The sequence below is a fragment of the Epinephelus lanceolatus genome, chromosome 5 (genome assembly GCF_041903045.1).
Source record: "Epinephelus lanceolatus isolate andai-2023 chromosome 5, ASM4190304v1, whole genome shotgun sequence".
Lineage (NCBI taxonomy): Eukaryota > Metazoa > Chordata > Actinopteri > Perciformes > Serranidae > Epinephelus > Epinephelus lanceolatus.
In genome coordinates this window covers 6264494-6286350 of record NC_135738.1, presented here as the reverse complement: position 1 = coordinate 6286350, position 21857 = coordinate 6264494, and the positions used below count along the sequence as shown (strand labels likewise).

The following is a 21857-nucleotide window of genomic DNA, read 5'->3' as shown; positions in this document are numbered from 1 at the left end:
TCTGAGGATGACTTACACTGAGGCTGGTCAGGCCTGCAGGTGGTGCTACTGCCATCTTGTGGTCACTGCTTCAAACATCTGGAAGCAAAACTCTGTGAAACCTTCACCTGCTTTATGGAGAGAAGCTTCACCTGCAGCAAACAGGTGGGAAAAGAAACTCTGGGAATCAGAGCAGGAGATAAAAAAGGAATAAAGAGCTCTGAGCACCAGCGTTTGACGCTGTGTGGACGAATTAACACTAATTATACACACATCTGGTCCTGTGAGGAGACGAATGTGGGACAGCCTTTAGACACATTTAGTTTATGAGATCCCTGAGAGGAGCAACATGTTGTGTCTCTGATTGATAACAGAAGAAGAAGCTCTAAGAATTTATCTGAAAAAACAAAACAAAACAAATGACTGGCTGTGAGCAAAGAAGCAACATTTAAAAAAGCAGATGGACACAGTGAGGGACGTTCACATGCTTTGATGATCTTCTCCTCATCTCTTGTATAATACATATATCAACTGTTACACGTAAAATGTGACAAGGAAAAAGGTGCAACATTTTAACTCCCTGGGACCGGTTGCACAAAACACCTTAAGTATGACACAGGCTTTATTCCTCTGTAGCTGAGGGACTTACAAAGTTGCACACAATCCCTTTAAGGTTTTCTTGGTTAAGTAAAAACTCATTTACTGCAGTAAAAGTTTCCATGGAGATTGTTTGTTTGCTTGGACTCACGCTTGCACCGCCTGTTATCGTCTCACAGAGTTAGCTCATAGTTCGATAGTGAAAAAATGTCAGAAGAAAAGAAGACAACAAAACTGTACTGGTCAAAGGAGGAAAAGATGAAACTTCTGGAAGAATAGTCATGGAAAGAACAAACTACAAAGTAGATCTGATCTCTAAATATAGAAAACAGAAAACGACTGTAGGAAGAAACTGCAACGAAAATTAATCCTGGTCACAGAACACTCTTCTCACTTCTTACTCCCACTCTGGAAACTTACTGAAACTAAACAAATAATAAAGAATGATAAAAAAACAACAACAAAAAAACAAAAAAGAACAAGAATCATTGCCTGTGGTTGTATGACTCCGCGCACCATTTCCACCCAAAGTGTCTCTGACAGTCTCCATCCATGTCAGTGAAAACATGGATGCTTCACACACAGAAGATCTATACAATCAGCATAGTGTCAAGATTAGTCACCAATTCAGTATCTGACCAAATGTCTCCCCTTCTGTTCCTGAGATATGACTGATTAAAACATGATGATGACACAGTCAAGCTGACCTTTGACCTTTTGACCTTCACTATTTTATCCTGTTAAACATTTGTGTCAAGTTTTGTCATAGTCATAGTTAGTGTCTTCAGTTATGGCCAAAAACATGTTTTGTGAGGTCACATTGACCTTTGACCTTCGATCCACCAAATTCTAATCAGTTTATCGCTGAGTGCAAGAGGACGTTTGTGCTAAATATGAAGAAATTCTCTCAAAGCTTTCTTAAGATATCACGAAATTCACAAAATGAGATGAAGACTGACACAAGGCCACAGTGAACTTTGACCTTCAACCAGGAAAGTCTAATCAGTTGAGTCCAAGTGAATGTTTGTGCCAAATTTGAAGAAACTGCGTTCACGAGAATGCGACAGATGAGGTCACAGTGACCTTGAACTTTGACCATCAATTTCAAATCAGTTCATCCTTGACCCAAAGTGGATGTTTGTGCCAAATTTGAAGACATTCAGGGCCCTCATTAGATATCGTGAAATTCACAAAATGAGACAGAGATTGATTCAAGGTCACAGTGACCTTTGACTTTTCACCTATGACCACCGAATTCTAGTCAGTTCATGGTTGAGCCTAAGGAGACATTTGTGCCAAATTTGAAGAAATTCTCTTAAGACGGATGAGGTCACAGTGACCTTGAACTTTGACCTTCGACCACCAAACTCAAATCAGTTAATTCTTGACCCAAAGTGAATGTTTGTGCCAAATTTGAAATTCTCTCAAGATGTTCTTGAGATATCACATGGGAGGGAAGGACGTCCATATGTATGGACAACTTGAAAACATATCGCTATTGCCGACACAAAGGAATAATACAAATTAAAACTTATAAAAATACAAAACTATAATAACTGCTCTAGGAGACAGAAACACAAATGTGTTTCTCAGATTTGGAAAAACAAATGAAAATGACACATCTAACTGTTGCTGTGTTTCAGTCTCCAACCTGCAGAAATAATAACAGCACTGTTAAGTCTTTAAATGAAGGTATAAAGAATGACTCAGAGCTGGTTGTTTTTGACAGATGGCATTTATTCTCACCAAGGCATCTGACATTAGAATCGCTACAGAGTCCGCCACTTGGGAATGGCTGCTAAAACTCCAGAGTGGGAACGCCCGGGATATGTGGAACAGGGACAGCATTACAAACAAAACGAAGATGAAAAAAAAAAAAAAAAACTAACCGTAGGCCACTAAACACAATCTGCCACATCATTGGAGGAAAAACTCCGTCCAAAGCGTCAAAGCTTGTCAGTCTTCCGTCAATTCTGGTCCTCTCGGCTCTCGTGTGAGACTGTGCTCAGATCAGTGGTCCCACAAAACTAACATTCAGTCAGATTTTTCTTTTAAATACATTGTTTACATACATCAGATATGTACTTGAAGAAACGCCTACAACTGCTGTTTGACCGAACATTCAGAAGTGACAGCACACAAACACGTCGGTTACATGACGGAGACCACGAGCGTCTCCAGGAAGGCCCCACAAGGATCAGAACTGGGAGACAGACGTGGTTAGGCTCACGACACAGGCAGAGTCTGAAGGCCTCTCCTCTCCGAAAACAAAAAAAGAAGATACCATTACACATATATACAAACACGCTGCCCGATGCGGAGCGGACCTCACCCGGAGTCCATGACAAGAAGCCCTCTGATAGGGTGGAGAGAAGGTGAGCACGTGACGTAGCAGCATGGGAGTTAGACGACGGTGACTCAGTAGTGTGGGATCAGTGAGTGTTAACAAGAAGAGCGAACATACGCTTTACATACGATGAAATATGAACAACAAGTGTAGAATATCCTCAAACGCTGAACCTGCTCACATTCACAAAGGATTACGTGTTTCTCAAAGACTGTGGCGGTTTCACAAGTGCTCAAGAGTTCGACATTTTGGGAAACACTTCTGCTGGAGAGTCAGATGAGAAGTGATACCAGCTACAGTCTGTTAGCTTAGCTTAGCATAAAGACTGGAAGCGAGTGGAAACAGCTAGCCTGGCTCTGTCTGAAGGTAACTAAATCTGCCGAGCAGCTCCTCCTCCGCTCCCTAGTCAAGTCATTAAATATTGCTGCACAGCTGTCGCAAGCTTTTTCCATAGACTGTGTAAAAGAATGGTCGTAGCTCCCGTGATGTCACCCATTGGTTTGTGGTGTCCCATTTTGTGGCCTTGCGTTTGGCATTTTGGCCTTTGCCATCTTGGTTTTGAAGCCAGAAATGATCATATTTGTACAAGAGGGTGGAGCTGTGGAGGAGTGAGGAGTGGAGCTGACTGAGAAGCTGAGGAGCCTGTCACTCAAAGAGGCCCTGCCCTTAATTATGCATAACTTTAAGCCTTAATAAAGTATTAACAGGTGAGTTATATAAAAAATTCAGTCTCTGTACAGTTGTTAAGAATGCTGAAATTAGCTACAGAGACCAAAACTGTTTTTTGGTACCAGGCTGTAAACGTGTTTTTTTCTGCTGTAAAGTTGGCTTCATTTCATCAGCCTTGGAGGTTTCGCTTGGTAGCCTACTGCCCTACAACCAAGAGGCTACGGCCATATTAGCATCTCTGTGAGGCTGCAATTAGTCAGACTGCTACTTAAAGCTAAATGCTATGTTGGCATGCTAACATGCTGATGTTGAGCAGATTTAATATTTACCATGTTTGCGATCTTAGCCTCATGTGTTAGCATGCTAACCAGTGGTGAAGTGGAGGGTCTACCTACCTATCAGCCAAAGAGCCACAGGAACATACAGGAGAGTATACCTACTTCCTCTGTTTTTGTACCAGGGTGTCAACATGTTTACATTTTAACATGGGGGTCTGTGGGGACTGACTCGCTCTTGGAGCCAGCCTCAAATTGGAACTGCAGTTTTTAAGCTTCATTTTTCAGCCTCTGAGGTTGATGCTTGTTTTTTTTTTCTGGACACTCCCACAGTTACTTCAGTTGTTCCATCGCTCACCACCACCGGTTGCTGGGATAGTGACTGCAAGGACCTCACTCTGAAACACTTTGGTAACTGGGGATAGCTACCGGGCCCCCAGGAATAGTGTTGGGCTATGAAGCCAATTTCACATTGTGGCCTGATAGCATAACAACAACTTTCAGGTCTGTCTGTAACATCTGTAAATCCTTGAATAATTTTTTTTGAGCTTCACCACCCCCGAGAATTGAGTCAAGATTTGACCCATTTGGTCTGACAACTTCTTGAAAGACCAAGTTAGAAGCACGGGAGCAACGCTGTGGAAGATCCAGGTGACTTTATAACTGGGAAGTCAAACTTTTTTGGTTTCATGTGCCATGGAGCAACTTTCAAAGGAATGAACAAGGCCCCATTATATCTAGTTCTCTTAACACATCTATCAAGGTCTATCTTCTTCCTGTTTTTGGTTGCACAATGATTAATGCACTTCTTTGCCTTAATTTTCTTCCCAAGATATTACACTCACACTTATTCTATCCAGTGAACACTTACTTTATAAGTTAAAGTCATAAACTTTGTCTATATTTACTTTGATCCAAACAAAAACCAAAGTGTAGAAATGGAGTTAAACCCACAAATTGTTATTTGAACACTTTGGGTTTTGTACAGATTAAACAAACGAGATTCAGCATGTTCACCCGTGAGCTTCAGACCTGCACACAGTCAGATTTTCTTCCCAGAGACAGCAAGCTGTTTCCCTGTTTCCAGTCTTAATGCTAAGCTAAGCAGCTGCTGGCTGTATATTTAACAGACAGATACGAGAGTAGTTTCTTCAAACTCCCAGCAAGAAAGCAAATCATCATTTTCCCCAAAATGTCGCACTGCTGCTTTACAGTGAGACTGTTACTGTACAGTGTGTTCTGTTCACGGTGCAGTGCAGGACAGCAAAGACGACAGAGTGCACAATTTTGGTCGCTGATCTTAAACAGCTGCAGGAATTGAGGAGCACAGAAGCAGGAGAGGGACGTTAAGGGGAACGGTGATTTGTCTTATTCACATACAGTAAAGCCACTTTTTGTTATTTGGGGGGAGACAGAGCATAGGGCGGGGCTGGTGAAGGTGCGGGGGGACATTAGTTCTGCTTCAAGTGCAGAGAAACAATCCAAAGAAATTGGAGAACTGGGGTTGTGAAGACCAGCTACCAACCCGTTAGCTCTGCCACACTTTTCTCCTCCAACACTCAGCGTCCTGTCGCTTTTATTCTAATCTAACGCTGCTGAACTTTTCCTGGTTAATGTGTGTCTGCAGGTGGACTTCATCCTGATGCAGCACTGAGCAGAGCTGAGCAGCAGAGATATTTTCTACGAGTGTGTTTTAAATAAACATCCTGTGAGTTCTTATCTCCACGGTGACGTATCGTCTACAGCGCAAGAGAGAAAAAGATGCTGCAGAGAGTCGTTAATGACACAGAGAAGTGAAACTGATCATCACGACTCTCTGAGCACACAGACTCTAACAGAGGAGTGATTGTGCTAGTTTGTGTTGAGATGAGATTACTTCCTGTTGGCTCAGTCATGAAGGTTACATGGCGTGGAAGGTGTGTGTTTAAGGAGTCAGCATTGGAGAAATTAGGGGTCAAAGTGCAGGGCAGCAGCATCACTAGATGCTGTTAGTGTCAGTTCAGGCATCAGTTACTGGCCACCTCGTCCACATTGTCAGTCGCCTCTAAAGTGCTGTCCAGTCCACCACGTGCACGCCAGATCTTCACAGTCCGGTCACTGAAACACAGGAACACAAAACATGAAGGAAATTATAATCCAGACGCAGTCAGATAGCAAGACGCTGCGTAGGTGCGTTAGCTGGCTAACTGATGTCTCATTTGTGAGAGACAGAGAAAGTAGGGCATGGAGGGGCGGATTTCACCCATTTTAATTAGTAAAAAAATCAATATGTGGTGGTCCGTGTTAATATTGATGGATTATTTGACTCATTGATTTTCAGGGGGCAGCCCTGCTAAACGCCTAAGTAAGCATGTGCTGGTGTGTGCTGGTGTGAGACTCACTCGGAGGCGGTGAACAGGTGGCTGCTGTTGGTGGAGATGCCGGTGATGGGGCTCTCGTGGCCCTTCAGCTCCCCCAGAGTCCCCAGTGTGTCCGTGTGCCACAGCTTGAGCACCCCGCCTCTGCAGCCGCTCAGCAGGGCCGGGGACCCGGGGACGACTCCCAGCGCACAAACCCAGTCACGGTGCGCGTTCGGGACTTGCTGTTGGAGAGAAGAATGAAGGTTTGCAAAGTTTTGAGAATCATTTCAGCAACCTGTTGCTGCAACTGCATGAATCCCTCAGTTTCTTAAACTTCACCCTGACGTATGAGAGGACTGGTGCTCTCAGACGAAGTAAACAAGTCTCTCAACAAACAACAAAACAAACCTCTCACTGACAATATTGTTAAAATCTGAAACTCAACATTAAATTATAAAACTTAATGTTCAGTTTTTAAAGTTTTCTCCAACTCTGTTCTTTCAAAATGTGGTTCAAAACTTTTTTGTTTGCCGTGACTTTATATTTAATTAAATTTGCATTATTTATTTCATAACTCTCATATTTTTCTGTTTATTCTATTTTATTGAGATGAATTTGAGCTCATTTATTATTTAGATATCTTTTCTTTAAACCTTTTAATGATGCACAAATAAACCCACCTTATCTCATTTAACCAAGAAGCCAGACCTGAGCACCAAAGCAAACACCTAAATATTTCATAGCACCCTCCTCAATCTATCTAATATATCTCTATATCCACCATCTCACTGGTCCAGTACCTGCAGCAGGTCTTTGCGGTCCAGGTCCCACTTCTTGATGCCGTTGTCTCGAGAGCCGCTGAAGAAAATGTCCCCCTGGACCACCAGCGACTCAATGCCATCGTAATGGGGGGGTTCAAAGTTGTGTGTGGGGCCGATGCTCCCCAGAGAGCCTTCAGTGACGTCAAACAGCTGCAAGAGACACAACACTGCACGTTAAACTGTGTCACAGATACAGATACAGTACAGCTTTAATGTGCCTTTTGTTGTGAAATCTAACATTCAAACTTTGAAACCACAGCAGCTCTGTATTTTATTATACTGAAGATAATCATCCTGTTTTATTTGTGTATACTGGAGCTTCAATGGGACCCGTTTGGCTCATTTTCAGGTTGTTGTTTATAGTTGTATTTAAGGTTTCTACTAGAACATGTTTGCCTGCTTCAATGTTCTAAAAACACTTTATTTTCCTCGTCCTGTCTGTGCTGGAACAGCTGTATTTAATCTCTGTCTGAGATGCTCCGTTTTTGCGCCTGTCTCTTTAAGCCCCCTCCCAAAAAAGTATGCTCTGATTGGTCGGTGTTTCTAGGTCTTCTGCATCTCGGCATCCCTGCACCATCAATGCAGCCGAGGAATGACTGTGATGGAAAACAGCGGCACACAATAAAAGCATCTAAACAAAACTGGACATGTTCCTGCAGGAATATGATCCGAAGTCGGGGAGAAAGGGATGGGAGACTTAAGACTTATTTCAAGTTAAGGTTGGTTTTTAAAGACAAGTGGAGGAGGGAAAGTAATTTGGCATCTGTCTACGATCGCACCGAGCAGCTGGTGAACTGGAGTCTGAGAGTTGGAAGGAGACAGTGTGATTTTACACCAGACTAACTTACCTGTTACTAGGCTGAATGGTGGGTTACTGTCTAAACTAGTCTGGCTGTATTGAGAAGTTTTAATGGTGGTTTAATCTCACAACAGTTTTTCCTGACTGTTGCCAAAGTTTAGGGCAAACACTATGGTTACCTGACTGTCCATGACGGCAGGTTACAAGGAAAGTTCAGGGGGAAGGGGCAGGAGCTTTTGTGGTCTTGCAGAATTTAAACTTGGATGTGTGATGTCATGGGCCAAATTTAAAAACTTAAATATAAAATTAGAAAAAGAAATAGAAGAAAATGTCTTGCAAAAAAGGCACTAGTCTAGTCAGAGGACAAATCTGTGCACCTGCTGCTAGACAGAAAATAGTACAGAAAAAGTATACTAGGTCCCCTTTAAGTAACTTATATTTTGAATTTTTGAATCATATTTCAGAATCATGTCCAGGTTTTCTTTGACAGGCCTCACAGGAAACACTGAGGTGACGGAGACACACCTTGATGTAGTGGTCTTTGGAGCCGGTGATCACCAGGTCCTGGTTGCTTCCGGACTGATCCACAGTCAGACACATGACTGGACCCAGGTGACCAGTCAGCTTCCCTGTGGATGCAAATCTGACACAGAGACACAACAGATTAATTCAACCAGCGGCTTCAGTCTTTATATCACGATGCATACAATGCCAACACTGTTTTACTTGATAAATAATTCTCTCCTGATAAAAAGTGTCATGTGGGTAAACAAAGTTTGGATGAATGGAGTTGGGAGCGTTCAGTCTCAGTTCATATTGATTCAAAGTTATTTCAATCATCCAGGCTGCTGATTATAATCAGGTTTTACTCTCTAAGAGGAACAATTCATCACAACGTGTCCTGGCTGCAGCTAAATGATGGACGACAGCTTTGGATTGGATCCTGTCAGGTGTCACAGTGAATGGCAAAAGAAATTGGGCTGTGAATTAACTGACGGTGTGTTGAGTGAGGATGTGGTGATAATACGGAGAATAAAAAACAGACTGCCGACATTGTTTCATGCAAAACTGGACTTTAACACAATGTGTGTCAGATATGGAGACATTTTTTGAATCAACATTTTCTTTCAGTAATGATGAAGTTTTATAATAAATTTGTGGATTTTCACTGAATAATTTAATTGAATTTTTGAATCATTTTTTTTGGCTTCGGCCTTTATTTGACAGGGCAGTACTGAATCGTGAAAGGGGGAGAGAAAGAGGCGATGACAGGCAGCGAGGGGCCACAGGCTGGAACCAAGCCCGCTGTGGCGAGGTCATTGCTTTTGTACATGGGATGCCCGCTCCACTCACAGAGCTATCGGACACCCCGGTCCACTTACTTAATTTTCAACAATTCTCAAATTTCAAATGAAGTAAATGGTGATGATATTCCATTAATATTTAGAATCTTAGCATTAATATTAAAACTACTGGAGGCTGACAGGAATGTGATCACTGAGGTTTAGAGGCATCCTGACATCAGTCAGTCAGTCCGCCCTGTCCCGCCTGCAGTTTGTTCAAAATGAAGCATGAAGACTCCTTACTGGTACCAGAAAGAGAGACCATAACTCCCTGGTACTGGCCTCTCCTCACTGGTTACCAGTTTGAAATACAGAAATAACACACACCTGCTCACATCTTAAGACCCGCCTCTTTCCTGTAGCCTTTTAAGTATCATTAGGAAAAGACACCTGTCCACACTGCTTAACACATGGATTTTATTTTGTTGTTTATACAATGTTATTTCTCTGTTATGATTTTGTCCTAATATTTTATGCTCATATTCATTTTAATTACATTCTCCTATTTATGGCTGTTTTTATTTGATCCCTCCTGTGTTTTTTTTTCTTTTTTCTTTGTGAAACACTTTGGTCGACATTTGTTGTTTTTACATGTGCTCTATAAACTGCTACAAATGTGAGCCTAAAGCCTTAAACAATGGATGGACATAATCAAGAAGATCTTTACAATGGAAAAGATTTATTTTCCCCTGAGGTCTACGGAAATAATATATTCCCCAGGAAATGGGAAACATGGGCTGTCTTTATTTCAGAAGACGTGGATGCAGCTTTAGTGTGAATGTCTGTGGACAACAAAAGGACATTTCTGATGGGGAGTCATGTATACTCAACTGGTGCATGGCCACAGAGAGTTCTCTATGGCAAAAATACTTTAAATAAAGAGTTTTAATTTTTTTTTAAAAAAAGTGTGTGCTCTATGAACAAATCTGACTTGCCTTGACATGAACCCAAAGTGTAAAAGTAACATAGAAATCTTGACCCGCTGTTGGAGCGGATCACCAAACTCATTCAGAGTCCTCCTCTGGGACACCGACTGAACGTACAAAACTTCATGACAAGTCAACAGTTATTAAGATGTTTCACTATCGATCCCTAAAAACACTACAGAGGCTGAAAACACACCAAACACATCTTCAGTTGTCACACACCAAGTTTTCCTGACAAGGTTTTTAAATTCCTCTGCTCACCTTCGCAGGTCCCAGACTCTGACTGAGTTCCCGGCGGCGGCATACAGAACCGTTCCGTTGGGGTTGAGAGCGATCTGGTTGATCTGGTTCTCTCCTGCTGGGATGGTGACGGTCCGGCTGGTGTTGGCCGAACAGACGTCCCCAACATTCACCTGACCAGAGGACCTGAGGACACACGGACGACACATGAATCGATCTGTAGCGAGTGATTCCCACACTGCCAAGACTTTCAGGGTGTAAACTACAACATACTTTGGTTCAGATGTGACTTTATTGACAGATTTATTTTGAAGTAACTTAGTTAAGAAAAATCCTTAAATATATAGATGGTTTTATTTCACTCTAAAGTCATAACAAGTTCTGCTGAGCACTGGATAAAATTCATTTCAGTCTGCAGCCTGAGACCCATTGAGACAGTCAAACTCACGTTAGCACTCGGATGCACTTGGCCGAGTCTCGGATGTCCCAGACTTTGATGTAGGACGTGGAGACGGTGAAGACCAGACTGGAGCTGTAGCGGACTGACACCACGTTGTTGGGGTGACCAGCCAGGGACATTATCTCCTGACCCGTCACCAGATTCCACACCTTACAGGTCCGGTCTGTGAGAAGACACACAGTCTGACATCATCCATCTGCTACTTATCCATCGTCAGTGTTTACCTACAGTAGATGTCAGTCAGTGTGCCTCCAGTTTAGAGAAGCAGACTGGAGTCTGACACAGAAGCTGAGAAATGTACTGCTGTGAACCGTCGTGTGACTTTGATGTGTTAAGGCCCAATAACACCAAACCAACTTCAGAGAACTAGCCAACTCGCTCCTCGCCTCATGGTGCCTGTGTCACGGCCAAAACCTTGGACATGAGCACACCGCAAAGACAGACAACAGCCAACCAGCACGTATGGTTTATACCTGCATGAGAGGAAATAACCATATACAGCCATATTCTCAGGAGATGGAGGTGGCTGCAGTTTGGAGCCAGTCACTCCACTCTCCAGTTAGATTTAAAACAGTTGGAGACTGCAATCAAACTGATATTTTAACATACCAACATCAGCTCTAACAGGAAGTGAGTGTCTCTGACTGAAGGCTGCTGGAAACTGGCGGGAAACTGTCTGACTTCACGGCAGCTTTTAGTCACCGCCTCCTGCTGCAGCCGCCTGATCTCGTCTACTTTCCATACGTAGTTCATCTTGAATGAGCATATTGTCTTCCAGAAAGGGAAACAGGAAGAGCGTCTTGATGCTAGTTAGCCAGTTAGCACATTAACAACACAATCAGAGCATATTTACCGTGCGCCAGTGAACAATAACACAAACCATCAGGAAACGTTTCTGCTAAAGAGAAAAATAATCTGACCTTATGGAACAAGTTGGTTTTGGTCTCACTCCCTCTGGACTTTAGCTCCTCCTTTACTCACTGACGCTTCTCTGCTCCTCACCTGAGCTCAGCTCACAGTCAGAGGGAGGTCATTCACTAACAGCCCCTGTTGTCTCTGCACACACACCCCTAAAGACTAGGGTGACAGATGCTCACCAATGACCCACAGCCAACTGTTGTCTTGGTGCAGCAGAGCCTTTGAAGGGTTTCAGATTCACCAAATACTGGATGGATGCTGTTATATGGATATAACAGCCTCAGTTCTCTGTCAGACTGTCTGACAGTACAGCAGTGAATATATTCTAAATACAGCCTCTGATTTAAATGGTATTGTGGCTTAAACACGTTTTGCTGTTGCCCCTTCCACAGCAGAACATCGCTCAGCTTCTGTGTCACTGCTCCAAACTATCACAGTGTGAGCACACCGACCGCCGTCTACTGCGGGTAACACACTGACCATGGATAAGAACCTCAGACAACCCCATTGAAAAAACTCCAAACTATCTCTTCAATGATACCAAAACAGAACAGAAATTAAAAATAAGAAGCTCTTTCCCATCTAGTTGACTGCTAATTAATTTTCCTCCATTAATCATCATGAAAAGCTCCTTCACAATAAGAGTCTTACTGTTTGTATGATGTCATTTTATTGCATCACTTCATTTACCCGCATTGTGCATATGACAATCTTAATTAATCCCTGTCAGCTTTTATTTGCTGTAATAAAAGCATAGCAGCAAGTCAGAGTGTAATAAATCAGCAGTAACAGGTTGACGGGAGGAATACCAATGAGGCAGAGAGGATATTGGGTATTAACCTTTGGATCCGGTGAAGAGAAGGTCATCAGTGCAGTCGACACAGAGAACAGCTTTACTGTGTCCCTCTGCCACGTGGACGCACTGCAGCGTCGCTGAGCGGCTGCTCTTAGTGGCCGGCACCGGGTTAATGACGCCCCTGGAAAACACACACACATCTGTATCAGTACACACACACGCACACTCTGGACAAAACGCTGTGTAATAATCTGAGAGCAGCACAGACACAAAGTCATGCACAGCATGCAGCTCTCGCGGCTGATGAGCACGATGCTGCAAATCAAAAATAGAAAGAGATGACGAGAGCAGCTCAGAGAACAAATGAGGGGACAGCTGTGAAGAGACACAGACACCTTTACTGAAGAAACCCTGCACCACCCGGAGCTGCTCTGTTCCAGCCCATAACAGATTCCCACACCCAAAGAGACAAAGACAGATAATCAGTGGAAACCAGCGGTGTCAAATCATCAGAGACCGCAGGGTCAACAGCATCACAGGAACACAGATCGATCACTAAGTGGCTGGTCGTGAAGACAAACTGGTGTCTGGTAGTGTAAATGTACGACCACTGCTCTCTGACAGGAGCAGCGATCAGCGTCAGGGCAGCAGCGGGATGAGCGGACGGAGTACCACAGATCCACACATCGATATTCAGGAGTTTGGAAAGAATGAGCTCTAAGACCCGCTGAGTGCAGAATAAAAGACTCACTGAAATAAAACAAGACTGATTAAAAGGATTACTGAGGGTCCAGACTCAACAGCTGTAACAAGATTAACAAGATGCCACTGTTTGGGTTTATTGTAATTATCTATTGATCCCACAATGTTCCTACATCCTTTGTTTCTAACCACATTATCTGTTCATGTCGGGTTAATCTAGTGTTCTGTGAGAGTGGGATGAAGCTGCTGGGAGAATCTGGTGTAATAAGACGTCCTGTTTCCCCACAGCCACGCTCAGAGTCTCAAAATGTGTCGACACAAACAGTGAATGAAGGTCATGAGGAGCAAAGGATCCACACCACGTGCGTCTGTGCTTCAGTTTCACCAAATGTGACATTTTAATGAGCCGTGTGACAAATAAAAAAGACAAACTGTTGTACTTGGGCGGGTTGGAGAGAGGAGGGGACGCAGAGCGCAGGATGTGTTTGGACGACAGGTGGAGGCGTCCATTGGTCCTGGAGCAGAGAGAGGATCCAAAATTCCTGAGAAGCTGCGGACTTATACTTGGCATTTCCAACCAACCAACAAAATAAAGAACACACTATGTTTACAGAGATGGGTTAACTGTCACCAGCGAGTCTGTTTAAATGGATTTTTCCTTAAATTCAATACAGCTGAAATGAAAGGAATATAACGGCCACACGGACGGTGGAAAACAAATCTTCAGTCCTACAGTGCGCTTTGCAAAATAATCAGCGATGTGCTTTTAATGAGTCGAGAATTATCCAACAAATATCATGATAAACCACAAGTATAGTCTCCTACCGTTTAAGGACACTTTGCTGAACTAAATGACTTCAGCTACAACATAACAATCAAAATGAAAACAATACTTCCTTGTGACACTGCAACATTGGAGTGTGTATCAACAGATTTCTACAGTAACTCAGGACGTAAGGCAGCGTTCGACAGATTTGGGAGAGACATGCTCTCGCTCCTCTTCAGCATCCCTCCTTCACTCTAATCTGATTAGAGTAATCTGGTTCTTACTTATCCTGCAGGACATTAGCAGCACGCCACAGACACCCTGTCATACGGCTCGATGCAGCGATGTGGTTACTAGGACGAGCAGCGGTGGGGGGTACAGGAAGTGGCGGGCTGCTGTTCAGGTTCCTGATGATGGGGCCGGGGAGGAAGACAGTACGGCTGCCAATTAAGCTGCAGCATAATTAAAGTGTGCGCTGAGCTGTTTACACACTTCTGGCAGGAGTGTGGGAGGACTGCACGGAGACAGACGGGAGACGCATATGCTGCATTCACGTCATATGGAAGAAAGTGTCAGGACAGTTTGACAGGAAGGAGTTCTGATTCATCTGAAGACATGAAGATGACTTAACAGAGGTTTCCTGTTCCACGTCCTTCACTAGGTTTGGAGATGAATTTCCTGCTTCACCAGAGCTCCACAAAATATGTCTTTGTACATTTCACAGCAGGTTATTCAACATTTCTTATTTATTCAAAAGCCTGACATTTCCAACGGATCAACCTTCACAACAGCCTCTCTCCTCAGCCCCTTTAACGTCGTCAAGATACAACATTTGTTTTAGTGCTTTTCACTGTAACGAGAAAATCAGCAGCTTCAATCGAACTGAAGCCGAGATAGTCTGAGGCTGTGAGGCTTTAATGCCTACACACTGGAGCTGTCTGCAACACCAGTTTTGGGGAATCAAAGCTTCATTGAGGAATATTTTCAACTAATCGAAGCTTGTCGATTTGCGACAGCTGAAGCATAGAAGCATTCGGCTCAGCCCTCATACACACTACTGACTGTACAAAAGAAGTGGATGTGGCCATCCTGATGTCACACATTCATTTTTGGACGTCTGTTTTAAATCCTCGAATCTGGCTTTTGGTCGTCATGATCTTGGATTTCTGAAGCCAGAAGTGACCATATTTGAACGAGAGGGTGGAGCTGTGGAGGAGCGAGGGGTGGAGATGACTGAGAGAGATGTAATCACAAGGTGGCCACGCCCTGAAGCGTACCTCGCTTTATCATCTATTTTACTCTAAACAGGACCGTAGTTTACAAAGTGAGCATCATGTTGTGCTGAAGACGTCAAACTAGAGATTTAGGGGGCGTCGGTGGCTTAGTGGTAGAGCAGGCGCCCCATGTACAAGGCTGTTGCCGCAGCAGCCCGGATTCAAATCCAGCCTGTGGCCCTTTGCTGCATGTCATCCCCCCTCTCTCTCCCCTTCACGCTTACCTGTCCTGTCCATTAAAGGCAATATGGCCCAAAAAAACTAGACATTTAGACCATAAACTCAGTGGGTAAATGTAGGCTGACAAAACGTCCTCTTTTGCCCAGACATGTCCACTTTTCACGTCCTGTCCGGGGCGTTTTTATAAATTGATGATAATGTCCGGTTTTCCTTGTGTGTGTGTGTGTGTGTGTGTGTGTGTGTGTGTGTGTGTGTGTGTGTGTTAGAGTGCATCACGGGCCACATATTTCTGTCCGAACCCGACAGTCATTCTGTTTTGTTATGTTCGAAACTGAACCGAGCCCGACATTATTTAATGACTAAAGCACTGAGTTTGTGTCACACAGTTGTTATGGTTACAGGCTATTTAACAGGCCGGGCGTGCTCCGTGGGTGCTCCGCGGAGAGGGAGACCTCTGTGTTTGAGACGGGAGCAGGCGGCGGGAGGTCCGAGGCTTCCGAGAGGGAGAAATATAACAAAATAAGATAAAATAGGAAAACCTGTCTCCCTCTTTGATTTTATTTTCAGTGTTTAATCAAGGCTGAGACGGGCAGCGGAAGGTCCGAGGCTTCCAGCGAGGGGAGAGGTAGAAACAAACAGCCAATGTGTGTCTGTGTGTGTTCTGTTCAGGTGTTGTCACGTAAATAACAGTGCCCAAGCAATAAACAGGACAGACAATAGGATTTTATTATTTTTACACTACATTTTCACTGAAAGCTGACCGAATCCGCCCCGAGCCCGAAGACAATTTATACATTTTTGACTGAACCCGGCCGACCCGTCGGGACCTGTCGGGCTCGGATCGCCACACTCTAGTGTGTGTATGTGTCCCCTATCTATAGGGGCCTATCTGAATTTCTGTCTTTGAGAGATATTATTTTGTAATATAACTGAATTTTCTATCCATACATATGAACTTTAAATATATTAAAATTATAAGGCATCTTTGAGTAAACTGTGAGTATCATGTAAGTAGGCTATTTCGTGGCCGGGCCGAGTTTCTTCTTTTTTGGAAATCAAAACATGGTCACCCTAGTAAATGTTCACTGAGGTCAGAATTTAAATGAGAAGTCGGCTCATTTTCTCACAGACTTCTACACAATTGGACTTCTTGTTGCAACCAGTGGAGTCGCCCCCTGCTGGCCAATAGAAAGAATGCAGGTTGAAGGCACTCCCTGAATGGCTTCACTTCTCAGTCTTTCCAAAACCGGACCGTAACTCTGTCTGTAGTCTCCTTCACAGCTGAATGAAGCTCCTACATCAAGGTGCAGAGGATAAATACAGCAGCAGCTTTGGGACAAACTTCCCTCTCTGCGGCAGAAAGAGGACGTGTCATAACTACTCTCAACCATGGAGAAAAATAAAAATGACTCCCATTTTATGTTCTTCATATGTATTTGTAGCACTTACATTCAATCTGTATGTGCTGCTGTTGTTTAGGCCTAACTGAATTTTTGTATATTATGTTTTTATGTGAACGTCTGTATGAGAACAGGCCTACAGACATCCGTCTTAGTGTGAGCAGGTTACGTTTGTGAGGGTAGTTCTGGAACTTTATTTGCACAAAGCGTCTTCCATGTACAACACAATACAGCCTTGCACATGGTCAGGAAGTCTGTATCGGTGCAGACTCGCTGTTAGAAGGCAGCACGGCACGGTGCTGCGCCACCAGCAAACAGGAGATGTTGGTGATCGAGAAAAACCTGTGGCCCGTGGCTCACGGCTTTACACACTCTTCTCCTTTGCCATGTGACATGACTGCAGCAGTACTCAGTGCTCATGTATCGACCCCATGCTCTCTCACACTGATCATGCGTGCAGCAAGAACGTAAATGTTGTTTCAAGTTGGCAAACAGCTGATGTGCACAAAGCCCAGAGTGTGCACACGTCATGCCAACAAAAACTCAAACACTAAAATATTTAGACTTTTCTGAGTAACCACTCTGAACACATAAGATTCAGATATCATCAGCATAAACACTAACCTGCTGTCTCCCCATGTTAGACATTTTGAGACATGGCGGCAGGGACTAGAAACATTTTTTACATGCAAATACAAGTCGTCATCACATGATATTTTTCATCAGAGCCTTCCGCTCGGCACATTCTTCCATTTCAGTGTCACAAGACTTTACTGATGAGACAAAGAAAGGGAGGAGACAGTGATTTCATTGGTCAGTAGATCAGCAGCAGAGAAGTTGTTGAGCAAGTTGAACACTGAATTTGAGTCAAATCTACTCATCAAAGAGACGTTTGAGAAGAAGGAAGAATCTGACTTTAAATTCAGTGCAGAACTTGGCAGGTCAAAGGTCATAACACCAGGCGCAGAGCATTTTAGATTGAGTTGAGACCACATGCTTCTTCAAAGCAGGAAACCGACAGAAGGAGTATTAGTAGAGTTGAAGTGAAGTTATTCTGCTTTTTTTCCCGGCTTTGCAGCCACAGTGTCGGCATCAAGCTCTTACTGTTTAATCTCCTTGACCTTTGCCCTGTCGGCCGCTGCCTGTGCCTTGTCATAGGTCTTCCTGCGAGAGAGTGGCGAAGGCTCCGGAGCTCGCTTCTCCACCCCTGGTGAAGTTCTGGAGCCAGAACTGATCATTTCAGTGTCATAAAGTTTTCCACAAACAACACAGAGACAGTACAGAACAGAAATCATGATAAAACAACAGAAGATGTGAAACACAAAACACAAAATCATGACAATGATGAAGAGATGAGCATGCAGTACACAGAAACACATTACCTGAGATTTAAAGTCCCAAAACAGAGGTGGTTCTTCGCCAAGCTCATGTTTAACTACTGAGGCTACGCTAAATATATTTCTATCACTTTATCAGCCGATGGATGACTTTCAGCCAAGGCTCGTTTATATACAAGTCAATGTGCGCCGAGGTTTGAAGCATAAACATTATTAAGCCAGTTAAAGCAGTGTGGTTAGTAGTTTTGCTTTCAGTGTGTATCTGAGGTTTAATAAAGAATTAGAGAGGCAGTTTCTGCAGAGTCGGTCATAAATCAGTCAAACACATGTTAATATCAGCTCCTCTCTACATGCTTTTACCTCACAGGATTTATGAGGCTGTTTGATGTCAGGATGCTCATGAATAATGTGAAACAGAACAAAGTGAAGCAGAGGACGTAAGCAGCAACATCAAACATGCAGGAAGAAAGGAAGGAAGGAAGGAAGGAAGGAAAGAAGGACGTGGTCATTACTGTGTTAGCGACAGAGTGCCGGGCCCTGGACTTACATGCTGCCCATTTTAGAGGAAAAGCCAGGGGAGAGAGCTGTGTAGTCCCTGACTGATGAGCCTGACGAGTCTATGTCTCCTCCCCCCTCGGGTGTTTCAGCCAATGGCATCATCGGACCGGAGAAGTCTGCTGTGGGTGCGTCGGGGGCGGAGTCACTGTTGGCGTACAGCAGCTCCATCTGAGTGGTTGTCCTCCTGCGAGCCTGCAGAGCACAGACAAGAGAGAATGAAGACAGGAAGTAGCGGGGGAAATACTAGTGCACACAGAGCACGAGGCATGAACACGCCGTGATACCTTATTTCTTGTTTTGGTCTCTCCGCAGAGTTTCATCAGATCTGATGTCAAAGTGCTAAAAGGGAAACATGAGTTTAATATGTGAGTGTTGATAAGCATAAACACAGTAAATATGACACAAAACATGACTCATCATATGAACATAAGCACGGCTCAAAATGCCACGCACATCTGCATGGGATTGCACGCAAAATCTGAGCTGTGCATGAACTTCTCCGCTCTGCGTGCACTGATTGGTGCACGTAATATGAACTGCTGAGTTTGACTCAAAACTGATGTTTTGATTTTTGTTTAATATCTTCATGCTGACTTGCTGATATTAGTGAACACTGTAAATAAAAAATTACACTATAATGGTTTCATGTAGCACACTTATGTTCATTATTAATGTGCACTGATTTTATCGAAATATTTTAATAGAAAATAAAGGCATTTTTTTCAATAACCTCCACTTAAAGGTCCACTGTAGGATTTAGAGGGATTTATTCAAGAACAGACATGACGTTAAAACATGATGATGTCACAGTCAAGCTGACTTTTGACCTTCTGACTTCATCATTTTATCCTGTTAGACATTTGTGTCAAGTTTTGTCAGAATTTTCTTGAGTTATGGCCAAAAAAGTGTTTTTTTGAGGTCACACTGACCTTTGAACACCAAAAACTAATCAGCTCATCGTTGAGTCCAAGTGGGCGTTTGTGCCAAAGTTGAAGAAATTCCCTTGAGGCGTTGTAGAGATACTGTGTTCGCAAGGATGGGACATACAGACAGACAACCCGAAAACATAATTGCCTCTCACCGGTGCGGAGGCATAACAAAAACATAAATAAAACAATAACATAAAATTACATACAATAAGATGCGTAAAGATAAACTTACTTTCCCTCTGCAGACGGACTCTGTGCAGATTCATCACTGCTGCTGTCGTCTCCATTTTCTGTTAAATGAGATCAATAAATAATATCAGAGTTTACAGGAAACTGTCGCTGATGACACTCAGACAACTCCTTATAACTTTCTACAGTGTTCTTTAACAAGTACACTTTGTGTTCTACTAAATAATTTATCACTTTCATTGAAGGGTAAAACAAATTCTTTTAAAACTTTATTTTTTTAAATAGCTTCTCAAAATGGACATAGAAAAGATGAACAGGGGAAGCAGATGAGGGCGATGTCAGCGCGGCGCCATGCTGTTTTACCGACAAACAGAAACGCGGTCCTCACTGAGCTCAATGGGATCAGACGGATCGAAGAGGGTGAGAGGTCAGAGAGCGGCCGGGGGGGGGGGGGGGGGGGGGGGGGGGGGGGTTTGGGGGTATGAAGACAGATGTGTGGGCGAAGACAACAGGGTGGAGGAGTGAGAGGAATCATTAGTCCGATGCTCCCGATGGGGTCAGCTGACCTACAGCGTCTGACAGAGCTAAAACATCCACGTCATACGGCTCCTGTGGAGGGTCCTGGGTTAGCAGGGTGCTAAAGCATGGAGGCTGTAGCACATGGTGAGCTAGGAGGAGGAGGAGGAGGAGGAGTGTGTCCAGATGAGGGGAGGGGAGGAGGGAGCAGACAGATGGAGGGAAGCCTTGGTTGCATTGCACCTCATGCACCTGTTCCATGTTATGTTCAGTTAGTCGTCACAGTGCAAAGGGAACCATGCATCCAGAACACAAACAAGAGTCTTTGTGGTTTCACTTACCAGCTGGGATGTTACCTAGCTCTGTAAAAACATAAAACAAAAAACAAAAGGAAAACGTGGGGGAACAGAAAAAAGGCAATGCACAAATCAAAAACACTGTCCCCCGAAATTCTACAAAAATAAACCAAAGAAAATAAAGTGCAGCTACTGTAACAGAGACATCCTGCTGTACAGAGGCTGGGAAAATATTTACTACTCAGAAAGTCCTGAAAATTTTGATGGAAAACTTTCAGTAAAATCACTCTGTAACATTTTCTATTAGAGTGATGTTTTCTTTGGACCCGACTCGAACTAAGGAATTATGGGTCAGATTTTTAATAATTCGACCAGCTTCTATTCAGCAGATGACAACAGGCAAGAGCATGTCAATAGTCCCAATCATGCACCAGACCAGTAACCCAGTCCACCTCCTGAAAGCCGCTCTAACACACATTTAGTGACAAGTTTTAAACAGAATTTACTCATGAAAAGATATTTCATCATCATCATCCCAGAATAAAATCTGAATCCCAGTTTTCTTTGACATGATAATAAGGACACTCCCAGGAGGTGGGCGGGGTAAACCAGGGGTCTGGTCTGTGTTTTGGGTCCGTCATCTTCACTTTAACGTCAGCACAAACGAACGCCATCGTTACCTTGCAGCGCGTTCCCCAGCAGTGCGTCCAGCTCCGGGTTGAACTCGGCCTTCTCCTTCAGCATGTGAAAGAGCAGCTGGTTCTGTGTGGCGCTAGTGATCTCCGTCTGCTTCAGCCGGCCCTCCATCACCTTCACCTGAGACTCCCGCTGGGCCGCCTGGAGACCCTGAACAAGTCACAACGAAGACGTTAGAAATGTTTACTGTCCATCTCAAAGTCACAGCCATGTTTCTGCTATATGGTAAAATAACTGTATGTGTAACTACGTATCATACGGAGGCCCTGTTCATGCCTGGGGAGCATGGGAGTCTGAAAATTGTCTCCGTAAATTGTTAAACACAGAGGTCATGTGATAATATTGATCCTGCTGGAATCAGCATCTCTTTGATTTGGGCTCATATTTAGGTGTTTGGCTTTCTCCCTGCCTATTTTCTGCCTCTTTCCTGGTGGAGAATCATGACGGCTGCATTGGAGATTACAAATGAAAGTTCTGGCAGCATTTTGGTGCGAATACAGGAAGC

General features: G+C 43.7%; 1 protein-coding gene across 7 annotated transcripts in view; it reads right to left on the bottom strand.

Moving 5' to 3' along the window:
* Positions 1-4078: 4078 nt before the first annotated feature.
* Positions 4079-21857, bottom strand: part of kif21a (kinesin family member 21A) — a 79998-nt gene continuing 62219 nt past the window's right edge. For 2 of the 7 annotated variants that reach the window (XM_033634931.2, XM_033634935.2), the window contains 13 exons: positions 21337-21502; positions 20702-20722; positions 19888-19945; positions 19011-19065; positions 18716-18918; positions 17936-18061; positions 12554-12690; positions 10784-10958; positions 10357-10521; positions 8352-8469; positions 7007-7177; positions 6249-6448; positions 4079-5964 (listed from right to left, as the gene is read on the bottom strand). In XM_033634931.2, the coding sequence (XP_033490822.2) occupies positions 5874-5964; positions 6249-6448; positions 7007-7177; positions 8352-8469; positions 10357-10521; positions 10784-10958; positions 12554-12690; positions 17936-18061; positions 18716-18918; positions 19011-19065; positions 19888-19945; positions 20702-20722; positions 21337-21502 (1686 nt within the window). In that variant the 3' untranslated portion in view covers positions 4079-5873. The remainder of the gene's footprint in view (positions 5965-6248; positions 6449-7006; positions 7178-8351; positions 8470-10356; positions 10522-10783; positions 10959-12553; positions 12691-17935; positions 18062-18715; positions 18919-19010; positions 19066-19887; positions 19946-20701; positions 20723-21336; positions 21503-21857) is intronic. The other 5 variants (XM_078167639.1, XM_078167640.1, XM_033634932.2 and 2 more) reach the window with 4 other exon arrangements.